General features: G+C 41.8%; 1 protein-coding gene across 2 annotated transcripts in view; it reads left to right on the top strand.

The window, feature by feature from the left end:
* TBCK (TBC1 domain containing kinase) overlaps nt 1-17,418 on the top strand; it is a 105,161-nt gene that overhangs the window by 77,830 nt on the left and 9,913 nt on the right. For both annotated transcript variants that reach the window (XM_064148440.1, XM_064148438.1), the window contains 2 exons: nt 9,882-10,057; nt 13,850-14,009. In XM_064148440.1, coding sequence (XP_064004510.1) covers nt 9,882-10,057; nt 13,850-14,009 — 336 coding nt within the window. The remainder of the gene's footprint in view (nt 1-9,881; nt 10,058-13,849; nt 14,010-17,418) is intronic.

The following is a 17,418-nucleotide window of genomic DNA, read 5'->3' as shown; positions in this document are numbered from 1 at the left end:
AAAGTCTACCAGATGACTTTAATCCATGCACATAATTGAATGCCACTGGTCCAGTCTGACTTTTTCTTTTTTGGTGAAATAGAAGAAATACCAAAGTGAGAAGGTGACTTAATGGCTTGATGACAAGGGTGTTTAGCCTGGAGAAGGGGAGGCTCAGGGGGGACCTCATTGCTGTCTACAACTACCTGAAGGGAGGTTGTAGCCAGGTGGGGGTTGGCCTCTTCTCCCAGACAACCAGCAACAGAACAAGGGGACACAGTCTCAATTTCTGTCTGGGGAAGTATAGGTTGGATGTTAGGAGGAAGTTCTTGTCAGAGAGAGTGATTGGCATTGGAATGGGCTGCCCAGGGAGGTGGTGGAGTCACCATCCCTGGAGGTGTTGAAGAAAAGCCTGGATGAGGCACTTGGTGCCATGGTCTAGTTGACTGGCTAGATGCTAGGTTGGACTGGCTGATCTTGGAGGTCTCTTCCAACCTGGTTGATTCTGTGAAGCAGGACAAACATTTATTTTATCAAAAGAAGTATGGTCAAAGTTTCCCAATGGTAACTTTGATTTGCATGTAATCAAAGATTGCTTCAGTGACAGACTGAGAACATAGGTGACAGTTCAGGTCTATTGGAAATAAATAGACCTCCACTCAGTTGCTTTTAGTTTCCTGTATGCACCTCGGATATATTGATCCAGATAAAGTGTATTGGCTAGGCTTAAATTAAGGCCTTGAATAACTGCTGTGTGAAATCCATTTTTTCTTCTAAAAGAAAACCAACGAGCAGCATTTCTGTTTCAGTGTACACGTTAGGAAGTGTTCAAGTGCAGTGTCCATCCCATTTATAAGGTCTAGTAAATATCTTCTGTCTCAAGAGTCTTCTGACTGCCTCAACCCATTTCATGTTTGGTGCTTGTTCTTGTTTTGTAAGAATTTCTCTTGTTTTCCTCTTTCATTGTTGTGCTTAACAGAAAACTATTCCTCAAATTAGTTTATGTTGTGCAAAGCACCACCTGAGGAGGGTCTGAGTTAATGTTCCTGATTTATTTTGTGTGTGCCTTTGATGCTTCTATTTTTCTGGTTGTAGCTGCCAGCAGCTTGAGTGACAAGGTTGCTTTATTTGTCATTTTTGAGATGAGCTCATTAGAATACTCTTTTTTATGTCACTCTCCTCTGAGTGAATAAACAATTCACCACTTAATTAGGCATGTTATAAGCAAATATTTTTAGGAATTGTTGAAAACTTCAAAACTTTCTTAGTGTATTTGTTAACTTTTCCAAACTTTTTTGATACTCGTTAGCCAGGCAGCCAGCCACCAAAAAATGGAGAGTGTAAAGAAGTGTCTGCTTCCAGTGCTTTGGTTCTACAGATGAAATTAGCTAAGAGGAGTCTTTTTTAGCAGTTGCTTTACTCTGTTTTTAAAAATGACTATATTTTCTTATGTTTTAAGACTTTTCTGATAGAAGATAAGGCATTAAATCAATTACCAGAGTGGATAAACCAAGAAATACATGGCTTATGAAAAAAACCTCGTGTTAACTATTAATTTAAGAGTCTGTAATGAATGTTGCAATTGGTATTTTTTAACTTGTAATATGAATAGTAATTGTTTTAGTTGAATGGAAACTCATTGGAACAATTGTGTGGTGTTTTCTCTTAGTTGAGGCAGAATTCAAGGAGTATGTTTATCATGACTTGAATGTTATTTATATGATACTTCAGTCATTTGTTAGACACTGACTTAGATCAAATTGAAGGATTGTAAACACATTTTGTACAGGTTTAGTTTTGGAGTCTCCCTGACATGTTTTTTTTTTCTGTCATGAGCATAAATGGGTTGTTGAAGCAGCCAGAGCACACTCTGCTGCTGCCTTAGGCTCAGGTTCTGGATTTACTGATTGTCCATCTAGTGCTTCCTCACAAGCCTTTGCCATTATAACCACTTTGAAGTTGAGAGCTGGGTGTATTTGACCTTTTTGACCTCACACAATTGGGATTCCATGGCTGATTAAGAAATGTACTGGTGAGGCAGGAGGGGATAATTACACCTGAAAATTTTAGAATAATAAATCTAGCTCTTCTCTCTGTTTCTTATGAGAAATTTACTTAGAAAAATCACAAGCAGTAGCTACTGTGTGGCAGAATAAGGAATGTGGCAGCTATGGCCTTCATGCCCTTCAAGGCATGGAAGTTGACAAATGAGCTGACTACAAGATAAAGGAAGGATTGGACCCATGACATAGTAGTAAACAGAGCAATGCATTCAAGTTAGTTGCAGCTGTTAAATAGCTTGGATTTGTGCCAAATCTTTGTTTTCCCTTCCATGCCCAATCTTAGCACCTGTGGCTTATATCCTGTGAGAAGATATTGGAAATGCAGATGATAGTACTGGTACCATAGTTTAAGGTTGGTAAATAATTGGAAAATGGAAAGGGAAAATGAAGGAAAATCAGAATTCCTGAGTCTCTCTCTGGCCAGTGTTAAATCTGCCTGGCCATACTCAATGCTCATCTGTAGCTGACAGTCTGGATTTGAGCTCTGCAAAGTAGCTCTGTTTTTTACTGGTGTTTTTGACACTTGCTCTGCTTGGTGCCAGTTTTCCTCACTGCATTGGTGAGTGATCTCTGATTTGTGAGCAGTACTGTTCCATTCTTGAAAACTTGGCGTTGTGCAAATGTTTGAGGTGCTGGAAGGTGTCCAGGGAAGGGTGACGAAGCTGGTGAAAGGTCTGGAACACAAACCCTATGAGGAGAGGCTGAGGGAGCTGGGGGTGTGCAGCCTGCAGAAGAGGAGGCTCAGGAGGGACCTCATTGCTGTCTACAACTACCTGAAGGGAGGTTGTAGCCAGGTGGGGGTTGGTCTCTTCTGCCAGACAACCAGCAACAGAACAAGGGGACACAGTCTCAAGTTGTGCCAGGGGAAGTCTAGGCTGGATTTTAGGAGGAGAGTGATTTGCCATTGGAATGTGCTGCCCAGGGAGGTGGTGGAGTCACCATCCCTGGGGGTGTTCAAGAAAAGCCTGGATGAGGCACTTGGTGCCATGGTCTAGTTGACTGGCCAGGGCTGGGTGCTAGGTTGGACTGGATGATCTTGCAGGTCTCTTCCAACCTGGTTGATTCTATGATTCTAAGTATAGGTGGTGCAAAGCCTTATGCTGTAACTGCAGTTTAGCAAGGAGGAATTTTCTTGGTTTCACTGAAGAGTAGTTGCCGTAAACTGCTTTTCAAGTGCTTCCCTTCAGTTACTTTTTTATGCATATCCAATGCATAGAGCATGTTCATAGAATCATGGAATCAACCAGGTTGGAAGAGAGCTACAAGGATAATTAGGGGACTGGAGGGCATGGCTTATGAGGAGAGGCTGAGGGACCTGAAACTGTTTAGTCTGGAGAAGAAAAGACTGACAAGGAATTAAATAAGTGTTTATAAACATCTGAGGGCTGGTCAGGAGAAGAGGGACAGATTCTGCTCACTTGCTCCCTGTGATAGAACAAAGAGCAATGGGTATAAGTTGCAGCACAGGAGGCTCCACCTCAACACAAGGGAGAACTTCTTTACTGTAAGGGTCACCGAGCACTGGAACAGGCTCCTCAGAGAGGTTGTGGAGCCTCCTTCTCTGGAGACTTTCAAGGCCTGTCTGGATGTGTTCCCCTGTGATCTGTGCTAGATTGTGTGGCCCTGCTCTGGCAAGGGGGCTGGACTCAATGACCTCCTTGGGTCCCTTCCAACCCCTAATATCCTGTGATGATCTAAGCTGGGTTCAAATTGTTTTGTCATCTTGTTTCATGCTTACACTGATTTCAGAAACAAAACATTACATTCTGAAAGTATAGATTGCCATCTTCCAGGAAGCATGTTTGTGAAGAACTTCTGAGACTTTGAATAGATTATTTTACTTGAACCCCAGATTTTAATTATATTGGCTGAAGTGCCTTCTGTGTGTGAATTGCTGCAGTGAGTCTTGCCAACTTTGAAGACCTAAGAGGGGAAATCCCACTTCTGCTCAGATAAGGCTATACTTCCCATGGATAAAAAGTTGCTTTGTAGCTCTGATGTTTATCACTTGGGATTGTTGAATTCAAGTTTAGTAGAACTAAGGATACTTGCTTATTTCCTCGAAAAACTGCAGATCTTCACTTAATATCCAGGATGAAATGACTTTAAGAGATTACAGACTAATGGAAAAATAGATAGGAGCTATGATTGGGCCAGCCTCATATTCTGGAGTGCTTTAATCCTTCTGAAGATTCACTTCTAATTTGAGAGTGCTTATGCAGCTTTAATTCCTAACATTTTTTAAAAAGCCTATTTCTTCTTATTAAAAGCTGTAAATGTCTATGGCTTAGCAATTCCCAAGCCTATTAGAAAATTAATGGGGTGAGAGGAGTAAGTGCTTTGAAAGTAAAGAATTTAGGGTGTTGTCAGAGAAACTTCTGGGAAGCAAGCAGACCTCAGATTTTAGTTTAAGTATGCCTAGTTTTTTTTTTCCTTATGGCCAACCTGCTGATGAACAACTTACAGCTGACTGTTCTAAAGAAAGATTCATGCTTGAAGTCAGGATATCCTAAAATAAGTTTTGTCTCTTTGAAGTCTTTTCCAACCTGATTGATTCTATAAGCAACTTAAATACTAAGATCAGTATCTTAGCATGAATAGACTTGTGTATATGAGTGTGTGTGAAAAAGTGTGTGGACCTTCCTGATAATTCTTGCCTTTTCTCAGTCATGACATGCACTTCATCTCTCCTTATAAACACAGTTCTCAATTTCAGTGCTGAGGTCCCTTCCAACCTGGTATTCTGTGAAACTATGCACAAATCTTCTAATATCACAGTATCACAGTATTATTAGGATTGGAAGAGACCTCACAGATCATCAAGTCCAACCCTTTACCACGGAGCTCAAGGCTAGACCATGGCACCAAGTGCCACATCCAAATGTTGACTAAACTATTGACTAAACCATTGTAGCACTATAGAAGTGTGTCATTCAGCACTGTGCTTGACATAGAGCTTTTGCCTTTTATTTCAGAAAGAGTAAGAGGTGTTGGATTTTGGTTTAGTTTGTTTTGAGAAATTATGTACCATGTCTGCCTCAAAAAGTGTAAACAGACCACGTCAGAATAATTGAAGGGAAGAAACAAGTGTCTTATCCAGGATATGCTATTTGTACTTAAATTTCCAAAGGGTTATCCTGACTCAGTTGTCCTGTTTGTACCCCCAGTAGATATTCAGTATGTATGATAGCATGAAATTCTCTGTGGGGTAATCCTTATGCTCCCTTCATTGTTTAAAATAAACCCCCAAAAAATGCAGATGATAACTTTAAGAAGCTGTTGTAAGCAGCTGTCCTGAGATGTGACTACCTGTAACTTAATTTAGCTGGAACCAAAACCTCACTTGGATACTACCACCTGGTCACAATCTGGATAGGACTGGGTGCTAGGTTGGACTGGGTGATCTTGGAGGTCTCTTGCAACCTGGTTGATTCTGTGACTCTGTGATTCTAAGAGACCATTAGTGCTACAAACTTTTTCTGAGAGCAGCTATCCTTACTCAAAGACCTTATTTTAAAGTGGACACTCTACCTTCCTTCACTTACTGTTCTTCACAGCTGTAAAACAATGCCTCCAATGACACAGTAAAGCCTAATCTATGAATTAAGGGTAGCAGTTTAGACAAATGTTAAGCCTCCTATCTGAAATGACAGCCTGCATCTAGTGCAGCTCCTTTTATTGTAGTCACCCAGGCTAAGGCAAAGAGAAGAATCACCAAGTTAGTAGGTGTGCTAATTTGAAGCAGGCTAGAATGTTTTGGTGAGAACTAGATTATGGGCTGCAGAAAGGAAAACAATGGTGATGTCTACTTCCCTCATAGGCTTACTGAGAGATACCAGAACAAGAATCCAAACATAGATAGGGCACTTCTGCTGGGGAGCTCCAAGCTGCATTTTCTCTCTCAAGCCTCTCTGCCGTCTCTCTGATTAATCCACTTTGCTTCCTAACCCCTTGGCAGAACCTCCATTCTTCCTTGGGACTGGGGTAAGGGGTGGGGGGGAGGGGAAGGTGAAAGGGTGGTTGGGAGCCCCTCCTGGGGACTCAGGTTTCTGGGAGGGGAGTTGTGTTTCTGTATTACCTTTTCCCTTGTCTATTTCTGTCTATAACTGTATATACTGTAAATATCTGCTTGTATATTGAGCTAAGCTGTAAATATAAGCTTCGTTCAATTTCCAGAGCTGGCTGAGTCTAGTCTGGGTAATTTCCAAAGTGTGGGGGGGGCAAGGAACACCCAAACCATCACAGTAGACAACAGCTGGAACGCTGTTGTGGAAAGAAGTTGGAAAGATAGAATCATAGAATCAGCCAGGTTGGAAGAGACCTCCAAGATCATCCAATCCAATCTATCATAATTAAAGGTTGAGAAGAATGTGGAAGATTTGGATGTTCAGGGGCTGTGACATCCTCAGGACCTCTCTGAATTCAAATCCAGTGCCAGCCTACAGGTATCCATAGCAGGATCCTGATATGGAGGGTTCATGTGAGGAGAACTGTGTGGAAGGATTGCCAACTGTGGTGGAGCATCCCAAGGGTCACGAAATGGGCTTGAGCATGTCCTGTCTTGTCCAGACATGTTTACCTGCCTGTCTGCATTGCCGCCAGAGGCGGGACAACAGGGCAGAGAAACCCAGGCAGCCCAGTCTGGTTTGATCCGGTTGCCTGAGAGGGGTTTCACGGGGAACATGCCCCTGTCATGTGCAAGGCCTGTGTGCCCCCATTTTTGGAGGAGAACAGCCTGTGGGCTCTGCCTTTTTTGGGTCTGTTTGGGTGATTGCCAGAGGTGATTGATTGTGTGGCCAAAGAGGCCATTAGCCTGTGGTGAATAGTCCCAAAGGACATAAAAAGAGGCTTAAGCATGTCCTCTCTTATTTACCTGCCTGTCTGCATTGCAGCCAGAGGCGGGAAAACCGGGCAGAGAAACGCAGGCAGCCCAGTCTGGTTTGATCCGGTCACCTGAGAGGGGTTTCATGAGGCCCACGCCCCTGTCGCATGCAAGGCCTGTGCACCCCCATTTTTGGAGGAGAACAGCCTGTGGGTTCTGCCTTTTTTGGGTCTGTTTGGGTGATTGCCAGAGGTGATTGTGTGGCCAAAGAGACTACTAGCCTGTGGTGAATAGTCCCAAAGGACATAAAATGGGCTTAAGCATGTCCTGTCTTATTTACCTGCCTGTCTGCATTGCAGCCAGAGGTGGGAAAACCGGGCAGAGAAACGCAGGCAGCCCAGTCTGGTTTGATCCGGTCGCCTGAGAGGGGTTTCATGAGGCCCACGCCCCTGTCGCATGCAAGGCCTGTGCGCCCCCCATTTTTGGAGAACAGCCTGTGGGTTCTGCCTTTTTTGGGTCTGTTTGGGTGATTGCCAGAGGTGATTGTGTGGCCAAAGAGACCACTAGCCTCGGCCACTGTCCTGTAAAAGGGGGTGCACAGGTGCATAAGGAGCTTGCCTGCTCGTTTGGTCCTTGCTCGCCTGCCGCTCGCCTGCCACCTCAGCCAGCAGCCAACTCCACATCGCAGCCCACATGGAATTCACCACAGGGCTTGCATTGGATATTTTCCTGCCTATGTTTTGGGCCACAGACATTAAGACCGAGGACTAGTGAGTGTTCTGAATTCTTTATTCGGGTTGCTAAAGGAATTTGGTTAGCCTCACCAGCGGCGAATGAAGCCGCCAGACTCTCTAGCAAGCAAAGACATTTCTAAAACCTTTTGAAATCCCATTGTATAGAGACAGTCTGTGAAATAGTTCTGCTGACCACATCCAAGAACTTGTGTGGAGAGTTGTAAATAAGTTTGGGGGGGAATTATCTTTGTATATATTAATGCATTATTTGATAACGTTTGAATCGGCCTCATGGCATTTCAGCCCAAACTCAGATTTCAACTAGTCCCTTTCATAACACCAACTTGGAGTCAGCCCTACTTAACTTGTCATGGCTGACTGTTCTTTGGAGAATTCCTGTCAGGAAGCATCTGACAAAATATAGTTGTTACTGGACACAGTAGATGCTGGGGGTGTTTAGCCTGAAGAAGAGGAGGCTCAGGGGGGACCTCATTGCTGTCTACAACTACCTGAAGGGATGTTGTAGCCAGGTGGGGGTGGCCTCTTCTCCCAGACAACCAGCAAGAGAACAAGGGGACACAGTCTCAAGTTGTGCTGGGGAAAGCATAGGCTGGATGTTAGGAGGAAGTTCTTCACAGAGTGATTTCTCATTGGCATTGGAATGGGCTGCCCAGGGAGGTGGTGGAGGCACCATCCCTGCAGGTGTTCAAGAAAAGCCTGGATGAGGCACTTAGTGCCATGGTCTAGCTGACTGGCTAGGGCTGGGTGCTAGGTTGGACTGGCTGATCTTGGAGGTCTCTTCCATCCTAGTTGATTCTATGATTCAATCAAAATTTTAAGTATGATTAGGAAAGATGATCTTGTAAGTGCATTCCTAGATTTCATTTTGCAATTTGAAGGGAATAAATTGGTATGGTAAAACAGCTGGTAAAAGAAAGAACTGATTTAGCCAAGGATGTCTGGATTAACTGCTTAACAGCATGAAGCATACTAATGTATATTTAATTATATAGAGCATATAAGGTTTGGGTTTTGTTAAATTAACACTTCCAACATTTAATTTAAGTGGTATGAGGATCTTCTAGTACAGATGTAGTCCTGGAGGGTAGCTGAGAGGTTGAAGTAAAAAAATCTCATGTCAGAAAAGGTATCTTTAGCAGTCATTTAGCTTCCAGGTCTTCAGACAGGTTTTACAAACCTATCCCAAAGGGAGAAGCCTGGGCCATGATGAGTCTGACCTACTGAACTAGCTGGAGGTTTCCTTCATGCTTTATTTTGAGTGAGTCAAGATAACTGTTCTGGGTAAAAGTGTAGTTGTACCGGCACTTATATATTCAGCACCATAGAATAGCCTCTGAAGGAAGGTTGGGAACCAACTTCACAACTCTCACAATTTTCACACCTGTCTTACAGTGACAATGTTTTACTTTTTCTGCTGCAGTTCAGAGATTTCTTTGTGGTGGTAATTCATGAAAATACAGGATTTCTTAATTAGCTGGTATGCAAAGTGAGCAAGGTTAATTGTTTGAGGGGTTTGCTTAAGTTAGATATGCATGAACTTTAAAGACCAAAGTGAAGAACTTCCAGCACTTAGGAAAATTCCTAAGGGAATTCACAATGACAGCTTTCTTATGAAGGCAATTCCATTATTATCAAACTGGTTACTTCAGTTGGTTGATGTTTTGTTGTCATCTGTCCCATCCTCCAATTCCCCTGTTCCCCAAAACCAAAGAACAAATTTTCTGTGTTTATAATTCAGGACTATCTCTTACCTTTATGCTGTCCTCTTTTGTGCCTAGTCTTTGGGCTGGGTTAGTACTTGGTGTTTGGATGGCTTTGTGTCTTAGAGGCATCCCTGCAGTTTGTGCCAGATCTTCTTTTTCTCTACAAGCAGGAAACCTCTCAGCTGCTTCTTTCGAGATTGCTCTCTAGCCAATTTACTTCATTTCTAATACTGTGAAACATTGAGTGAGGTTTGTGAATGCTGCAGCCACAATGAATGATTCACTAGCAAATCACAAACTAACTTGCACAGATTCTCAATTTAATTTTCTTAACAACTTCAACAGAAAATGGAGCTGTAATCAGCAGGTAGTCTTTTGGCACTACTCTGGAGCTTTTCTGTATGGATAGTTTAAGTCAAGCTATTTCAGAGCTACAAAGAAAAGATCTGTTTCTGTCTGACTGAGTTGTTACATTTTGAGCATACCAAAGAAGTAGAAGTTTCAAAGAACACCATGTCTCTAATTCTATCACTTCTAACATTAATTTCTTCTTTTCAAGTCTAGGGATTCCATCAAGTTGGATGACCTGAAGGCAGAGGTGTCACCACGAATTTCAGCAGAAGATCTGATTGATTTGTGTGAGCTGACAGGACCTAGCCATTCCAAGACACCTGTAAAGAAAACAAAGCCTAGCAAGCCAAAGCTGCTGGTGGTGGACATTCGCAACAGCGAAGAGTATCCTTCAATCTGAGTGCCAGCCTAGCCAAATCATTGTTATTTCAATTACTTCCTCATTGTGTGCAGGCAGTAAGATGTTATAAAGGTAAATAATGGAAAGGGATGTGGTAGAGGTACAATGGGAGGACTGGAAGCAGGTTTTTTTGTCATGGAGAGGTCTGGTTTGCAGAGGAGAGGACAAATATATTTCTGTCTTCCCATTTTAAGCTGTAGGTCTAGTGAGCTTTCTACCAATGCTGCTTTTTTTAATGAGTCAACAGACCTCCTCCATTCAATATGACCAGTGTTTTGGAAGACTCTGAGGCTTTTTAGTTAAGTAGAAGGGAAATAAAGAAAAGTTGATAGCTAGCCTGCTTTGACAATCCCTCGCTGGAAAAGCTTTCTTCCTCCTGTCATGTAAAACAGCCATATGACTGCCCCAGCTTACATCCTCTAGTCCTTTCTTAGAATCAAGGAAGTCTTAAAGTACCTTGGATCTATGTTTTTATTAGGGATGGTACCCTGGCTACACATTACTCATTTATTTTTGTTCAGATACACTGTGGAGTATTTTTTAATTGGTTTTTGAGGCATTACAGTTACAAGGCTGGGTTTGTCTTGAGTTTTAGAAGGGGGAGTCCTTGATGATGTGCTTCTCAGGAACACACATCCCTGTCAACATTCACAAAATCACAGAATTAACCAGGTTGGTTAATTAACCTCAGAGATCATTGAGTCCAGACTATCACCTATCCCTCCTAAGTAACTAAACCATGGCACTAAGTGCCTCATCCAGCCTCCTCTTAAACACCTCCAGATCATAGAATCACAGAATCAACCAGGTTGGAAGAGACCTCCAAGATCATACAGGCCAACCTAGCACCCAGACCTATCCAATCAACTAGACCATGGCACCAAGTGCCTCATTGAGTCTTTTCTTGAGCACCTTCAGGGACGGTGACTCTACCACCTCCCTGGGCAGCCCATTCCAATGCCAATCACTCTCTCTGTGAAGAACCAGGTGGCCAAGAGAGCCAGTGGCATCCTGGCCTGCATCAGGAATGGTGTGGTCAGCAGGAGCAGGGAGGTCATTCTGCCCCTGTACTCTGCACTGGTCAGACCACACCTCGAGTACTGCGTTCAGTTCTGGGCCCCCCAGTTTAGGAAGGACACTGAGATGCTTGAGCGTGTCCAGAGAAGGGCGACGAGGCTGGGGAGAGGCCTCGAGCACAAGCCCTACGAGGAGAGGCTGAGGGAGCTGGGGTTGTTTAGCCTGGAGAAGAGGAGGCTCAGGGGTGACCTTATTACTGTCTACAACTACCTGAGGGGTGGTTGTGGCCAGGAGGAGGTTGCTCTCTTCTCTCAGGTGGCCAGCTCCAGAACAAGAGGACACAGCCTCAGGCTGCGCCAGGGGAAATTTCGGCTCGAGGTGAGGAGAAAATTCTTCCCTGAGAGAGTCATTGGGCACTGGAATGGGCTGCCTGGGGAGGTGGTGGAGTCGTCATCCCTGGGGCAGTTCAAGGCAAGGTTGGATGTGGCACTTGGTGCCATGGTCTAGCCTTGAGCACTGTGGTAAAGGGTTGGACTTGATGATCTGTGAGGTCTCTTCCAACCTTGGTGATACTGTGATACTGTGATACTGTGAACTTCCTCCTTACATCCAGCCTATACTTGTCCCGGCACAACTTGAGACTGTGTCCCCTTGTTCTGTTGCTGGTTGTCTGGGAGAAGAGACCAATCCCCACCTGGCTACAGCCTCCCTTCAGGTAGTTGTAGACAGCAATGTGGTCACCCCTGAGCCTCCTTGTGCTAAACAACCCCAGCTCCCTCAACCTCTGCTCCATAGGGTTTGTGTTCCAAGCCCTTCACCAGCCAAAATGTGACATACCACTGTGAGGTGCTTAAAACATGGGATAATTTCTTATGTTTTGTTGGTCATCTTACTCATTGTCTATGCCTGTCATGCTTAAACTTCACTCTTGCTTTGTCTTTGATGAGATGAGAGGACTTTCAACAAGTATAAAACATGCTTTGTATTTCATACTAGGATGCACTTGAAAGCTAAGGCATTGTTCTGTAACTCATTTTCCAAGGCCAAGATCTACTAGCACTTTTTCCCAGTAGAGAGTTTTGTAACAGCAGACTTTCTAACGAAAAGGTAATATAGTGAAAGCAGTGTGTCTGGCCAGCAGTTCATGTAAGGCTCATTTCATTAAGCATGTTAGCAGAAATCCTGGCAGCCTTCCATCACTGTTATGAAAGTTATAGCTGCATACTTGCAGTCTCTCAATCTGCAGCACAAAGTCTTGGCCTTTTTGTTAATTGTCTGGGTACTGGAATGCTTACTTAAGATTAGAGAGAGTGTGAATGATAGCAAAACCAGTTTGGATCTATCTAGTTTTGGTAATAATGTTGATACCAAATGTTTCCTTTCTACAAGATTAGGTCAGGTTTCTCTGAGCAGTTAAGCATACTCAGTGGTCTAAGTGTGAGAAACTAAATCTGTCCAAAGTTATTTTCTGTTGAAGGGATGATGGTTTCAGAACTTTTACCCTGGTTAGTAGCAATGAGAATAATGTGGTTATAAATAGGGCTAGGGAAAGGAGGTTGGCACAAGTTAGTGAAGGAGCAGTGTAATAAGTTTTGTCTTCAAAACAGAAACAAACTGGCAGCATTAATGAATGGTATGTGATCATCTTTTATTCTTTCAGATGTTGTTTTCTTCCCACAGCTGTGGTTTTGCCTCTATGTAACAGTGATGATCATAAAGCTGAAACTTAGTTAAATCATGAGAAATGAATGCTAATGGTAACCTAAGTCAATTAAATCCAATCTCCATTTAAGGCCAGGATTCTGAGAATTAATTTAAACTAGCTCTCTGCAAATACAGCAATAAAGAGTGACTAATCTGCATATTTGGCATTGTGTGTATGTTTACAGAGCTTTTCTGTTTTCCATCTCTTCAAAACGCTTCTTGTTTATTGTTGAGGAAGACAAGTGTTCCAGGCATGGGTGTACACTCTAGGAATGTGATTCAGAGGTTTGTCAAGGTCATGGTGCTTTTTTGAAACTTATGAAAAGCTAGACAGTAGTGCCTCAATTTAATTTGTATTTAGGAGATTTTCACATTCAGTATTTGCTTGTAAAATCTTATTGAGCCACTGTGCTTTGAAAGTGAGACACAACTAACCGTATCTCAGAGTCGCTGCCGCTCATCTATTGTTTATATTTCAATATATGATATGCATCTGCTGTTAGGGGGACTGCAGATAACATATGTGATACTCATTGTCTGGGAATCTGAGTGCATGTGCATGAGAATTTATGTTTTAATCAGAATTGTAGGAGGCTTGCAGGGATCAGCAGGAAGTCTAAGGAAATTTTCCAGCAATCCATACTTAGTTTTGATTATCATTCGAAGTGCTTGATTCCTTTTGCATAAAACTCCCTGACAGTTTCAGCTGCTTATTGCTATTTAAGTCCTGTTACCAGGCCAGAGGTGATTTCAAGTAAAATCCAACAATGTTTGTACTGTGGATACTCTGTCTTTGGCATGAATTGTTTCATTTAGCAGATCACTTTCTGTAGCGTTGTGTCCTTTACGAATCAACTCTTCATTCTGTCCTTTTTTGCCAAGTAGTATCGGAAGTTGTTCTCTCCATGTGTCTAAATGAGGTTTGTCAAATTAAGCAATAGTGTTGGGCTTCCATACTATTATGACAGCCAGGATAAAGAGCAGGTTCATCTTACAGCTGTGCATGTACTAGAAACTCCTCTGCTTTTCAAAAGCCCTTAACTGGTCTTCCTAAGCTTTAACCGTGGCCACATATCTGGCAGCATCAATATCCCATTCACGTCAGCATTTACTGCAGAAAGGGATCTCATCCAGTGCCCAGCAACTGCCACACTCCAGAGCTTTAAGGGAAGAGTTGTGGTGATTGTTGGAAATGCAGTGAAGAACACAGCTGCTGTAAGTATATTGCTGTTTACATGCACTATACATAGTATATATGCGTAGATGTTTATACTTTAAAATATCTCAGTTGTGTGAGTACAGACAGTAGTAAATAAAAGCCAGAATCTGGATAATTCAGATTAATAACTTCTGGGTATGACCAGGATTTGAGGGGCATATTTTTGATCTTGTTTATTTCTACTTGTAGACAAAACCACATTTCTCTTCAAGTGATCAGCAGTTGAGATTTTGAAATGGAATAATTTAACATGCCTTTTTCAGCTTAAATCTTACCTTTGTCATGTTGTAGAAGTGATAATCAGCACTTCTGATGTGAATCAGTAAGATCTAGTTTTCAAAACTGACTTGGGTTTGCTTTGTGTGGTGTTGGGATGCACACACAAGGTAAGTAGGGTGGGGACAGATGTGTTAAGATGTCCAGATGAAATAATACATACTTCATATGCTTGCTAATATAAAGTATAATATATTGATCAAGTTTTTTAGAATCATTTAGCTCATGTAGTTGTACTAGTGAAGAGGAGAATCATTCCAATGGAGACTGGTAACTTCCATACAACACTTCTCTTGTCGGTGTCATTAAACAGGGAGAATTATCAGCCTTGCCTGTTGCTTTTTATAACAAAATGTTTGGTGTTATTGTGAACTAGCAGAGTAACAAGTAGAAGTATTTCTTTCGCTGTTCTTCCTCTCAGGTGCAGGAAGGTTATTGTCATTTTATTCTGTTCTGGGTTTGTTTAAAAGATATGATCTTAGGTGGTGTGCTTTTAGCTCACCAGTTTCTTAAGTCTCTTTACTCAAATGGCATGAACTGTGCAATCCTGACATGATAGAATTGTGGATCATTAAATGTCTTCATGTGATGGACAGCAGAAGCATTTGTGTGGCAAATGTTGGAGTTTTCATACATATACGGTGTTGTAAGCAGCATGAGAGATCCCTTTCTAGTAACCTGTATTTCATCATTTAGAAAATCAACTAGTAACAATGGTGGCATAAGAGAAACTGTACTGCATATCACAAATAGTTTTGGTTAGTGAGTATTTAGGATTGTGAGGTTTGGGTAAACCCATGATAAACATTTCAACATGAAATCCATCAATTTGAATAATCAAAATAGCTCAGTAAGTGCTGAATGCATAAATTCCCTCCTCAGGGGAAAAAAATGCAAAACCAAAAAAAATGCTCTTAAGCTAAATGGAGCTTTAAGTGGTGTTTTTACACCTTTGATGGTGAGTTATGCAGCTTCTTTCAACAATTACATTTTAAATCATTGTACACCCTAATTTATCTCAGTAGGAGACAAACCATTCCCTAAGGTCCTGAGGAATAGGAACAGAACAAAAAAGTGCTTTGATATTCAGTAAGGAGTGTTGTTTTGGCTTTCAAATGCTTTGTTAAATGAAAATGGAATGTTTCCTTTGCAATGCGGTTAAAGAAAACTTGTAGTGTTTAGTAAGTGCAAGTACTTCAGTCCCATGAGAGGGTCTTGCTTTATCCTCAAACACAGTCTTTCTACAGCTGGGGCAGTGTTTGCCCAGTTTACCTGGAATTGTCAATATTATAACTTCCCATAAAAGAGAAAAGCTGATTTGCCTCTTGATTTGCTTTTAGAGAGTTCTTGAAAGTCTAACTAAAGAGTGTAGAGTTTTAAATGGGAACAAAATGCTGGCTTGACCAGTTTGACCACAAATTAATTAAATACTAAATCTTAAATATCACTAGGGACTTGCCACTCTATCATATGCCTGTGAGTACATTTAAAACCAGCCTGAAACTGGGTTGATAGAAGCTAGAAAACCTTTCTTTTGTGGATTATTTATAAGGTAAATTTCAGTTTTAATCTGCATGGATTAAACATGCAGATATGCATTAATAGAGAACTGTTTGCCACTATTCATAATATCACAGAATGGTTTGGTCTGGAAGGATCCTTTAAAGATCATCTAGTTCCAGATGGGCAGAGACATGTACTAGACCAGGTTGCTCAAGGTCCTATTCAACCTGATTTTGAACATTTCCAGGGTTGAAGCCTCCACAGCTTCTCTGGGCAACCTGTGCCAATGCCATTCATGAACTTAATCTAAAACCTGTGTAGCTTGAGGCTTGACAAGAACAATAGCTATTACTTTTTACATTTTACTAGGTAATCCAATCACATGAAAAACTGCAGAAGTGAATGTGTGGAAAGGCAAACAATTTTGTCAAAAGGCACGTTGTAAGTTTAAGCTGTATTTTTTGTTCTAAACAGTTGCATAGAATCATAGAATCAACCAGGTTGGAAGAGACCTCCAAGATCATCCAGTCTAACCTAGCACCCAGCCCTAGCCAGTCAACTAGACTATGGCACTAAGTGCCTCATCCAGGCTTTTCTTGAACACCTACATATGCCATGGTCTAGTTGTTTGGATAGGGCTGGGTGATAGGTTGGACTGGATGATCTTGGAGGTCTCTTCCAACCTGGTTGATTCTATGATTCTATATTTCAATCTGGAAGAGGACTGAGCCACAAATTGTACCCTGCATCATAGAGGAGGGATTTTTCAGAATGTTCACCGTTTCACTCCCATTAAAAATGCAGAGATTGGCAATATTAGATTTTTGGTTTAAATTCATGTAGGATTGAGAGAGTTGAGGTTAAGTATGAATAAAAACACTGGTTATTCGTGGGGCTATTTGTAACTGTAAGATTGAGTCTTTCTATAATGTTTCATATTAGTAGCCTACTTAACATCATTTAAATAAAACAAAGCAAAACAAAGCCTGAATGTACTAAACAGATGTGTAGAAAAAGGTTTTTTCACCTTTTCACATTTCTGTTTATCTTCTCTATTTGATTTGGTGCCAGGTGATAAAACATTTCAACTGGAAAGAAAATGCTGCCTAGAACTTGATAAACAAGAGGGAAAACTGAAATCTTCATCACAGTGCTGTTCCAGCAGGAGGCAAACGAAAGTAGCAGTGCTGCAGGCTCCAGTACAGCTCTGACTCTAGCTGAACACTTCCTTAGGACAGAATTGAAACCTCGTTAAGCCATTTAATTTATTCTCTGAAAGTTAGATAAATAGATTGGCTCATGTACAAGAGCCTTACTGAAAGTGCCTTTAGCAGCAGAATCGTATTGTGAAGAGGAGCTTGCACTGGGCATTGTCTGGTGGTGCTTGGCTTGCACTTCTCTGTAGAATGTGCCTTCTGTGTCAGCCTTTCTTCTCCTAGGAGATTATAGGCACTTGCTAATAGAGCAGATACTTGTTTGGCTCTTAAGACAGATGGAAACATCTACAAAAAGGCATTCTGCTAGAGTTAATAGATTAGATACTATTTTGATTTTCATCTTTTAAAATGTGAAGTGGCAGCATCTCTTAAGTTAATTAAATTCCACTTTCCCACATCCACTGACACA

The sequence above is a fragment of the Pogoniulus pusillus genome, chromosome 9 (assembly GCF_015220805.1).
Source record: "Pogoniulus pusillus isolate bPogPus1 chromosome 9, bPogPus1.pri, whole genome shotgun sequence".
Lineage (NCBI taxonomy): Eukaryota > Metazoa > Chordata > Aves > Piciformes > Lybiidae > Pogoniulus > Pogoniulus pusillus.
The sequence above is the reverse complement of the archived record's forward strand: the minus strand, read 5'-3'. Positions and strand labels throughout refer to the sequence as shown.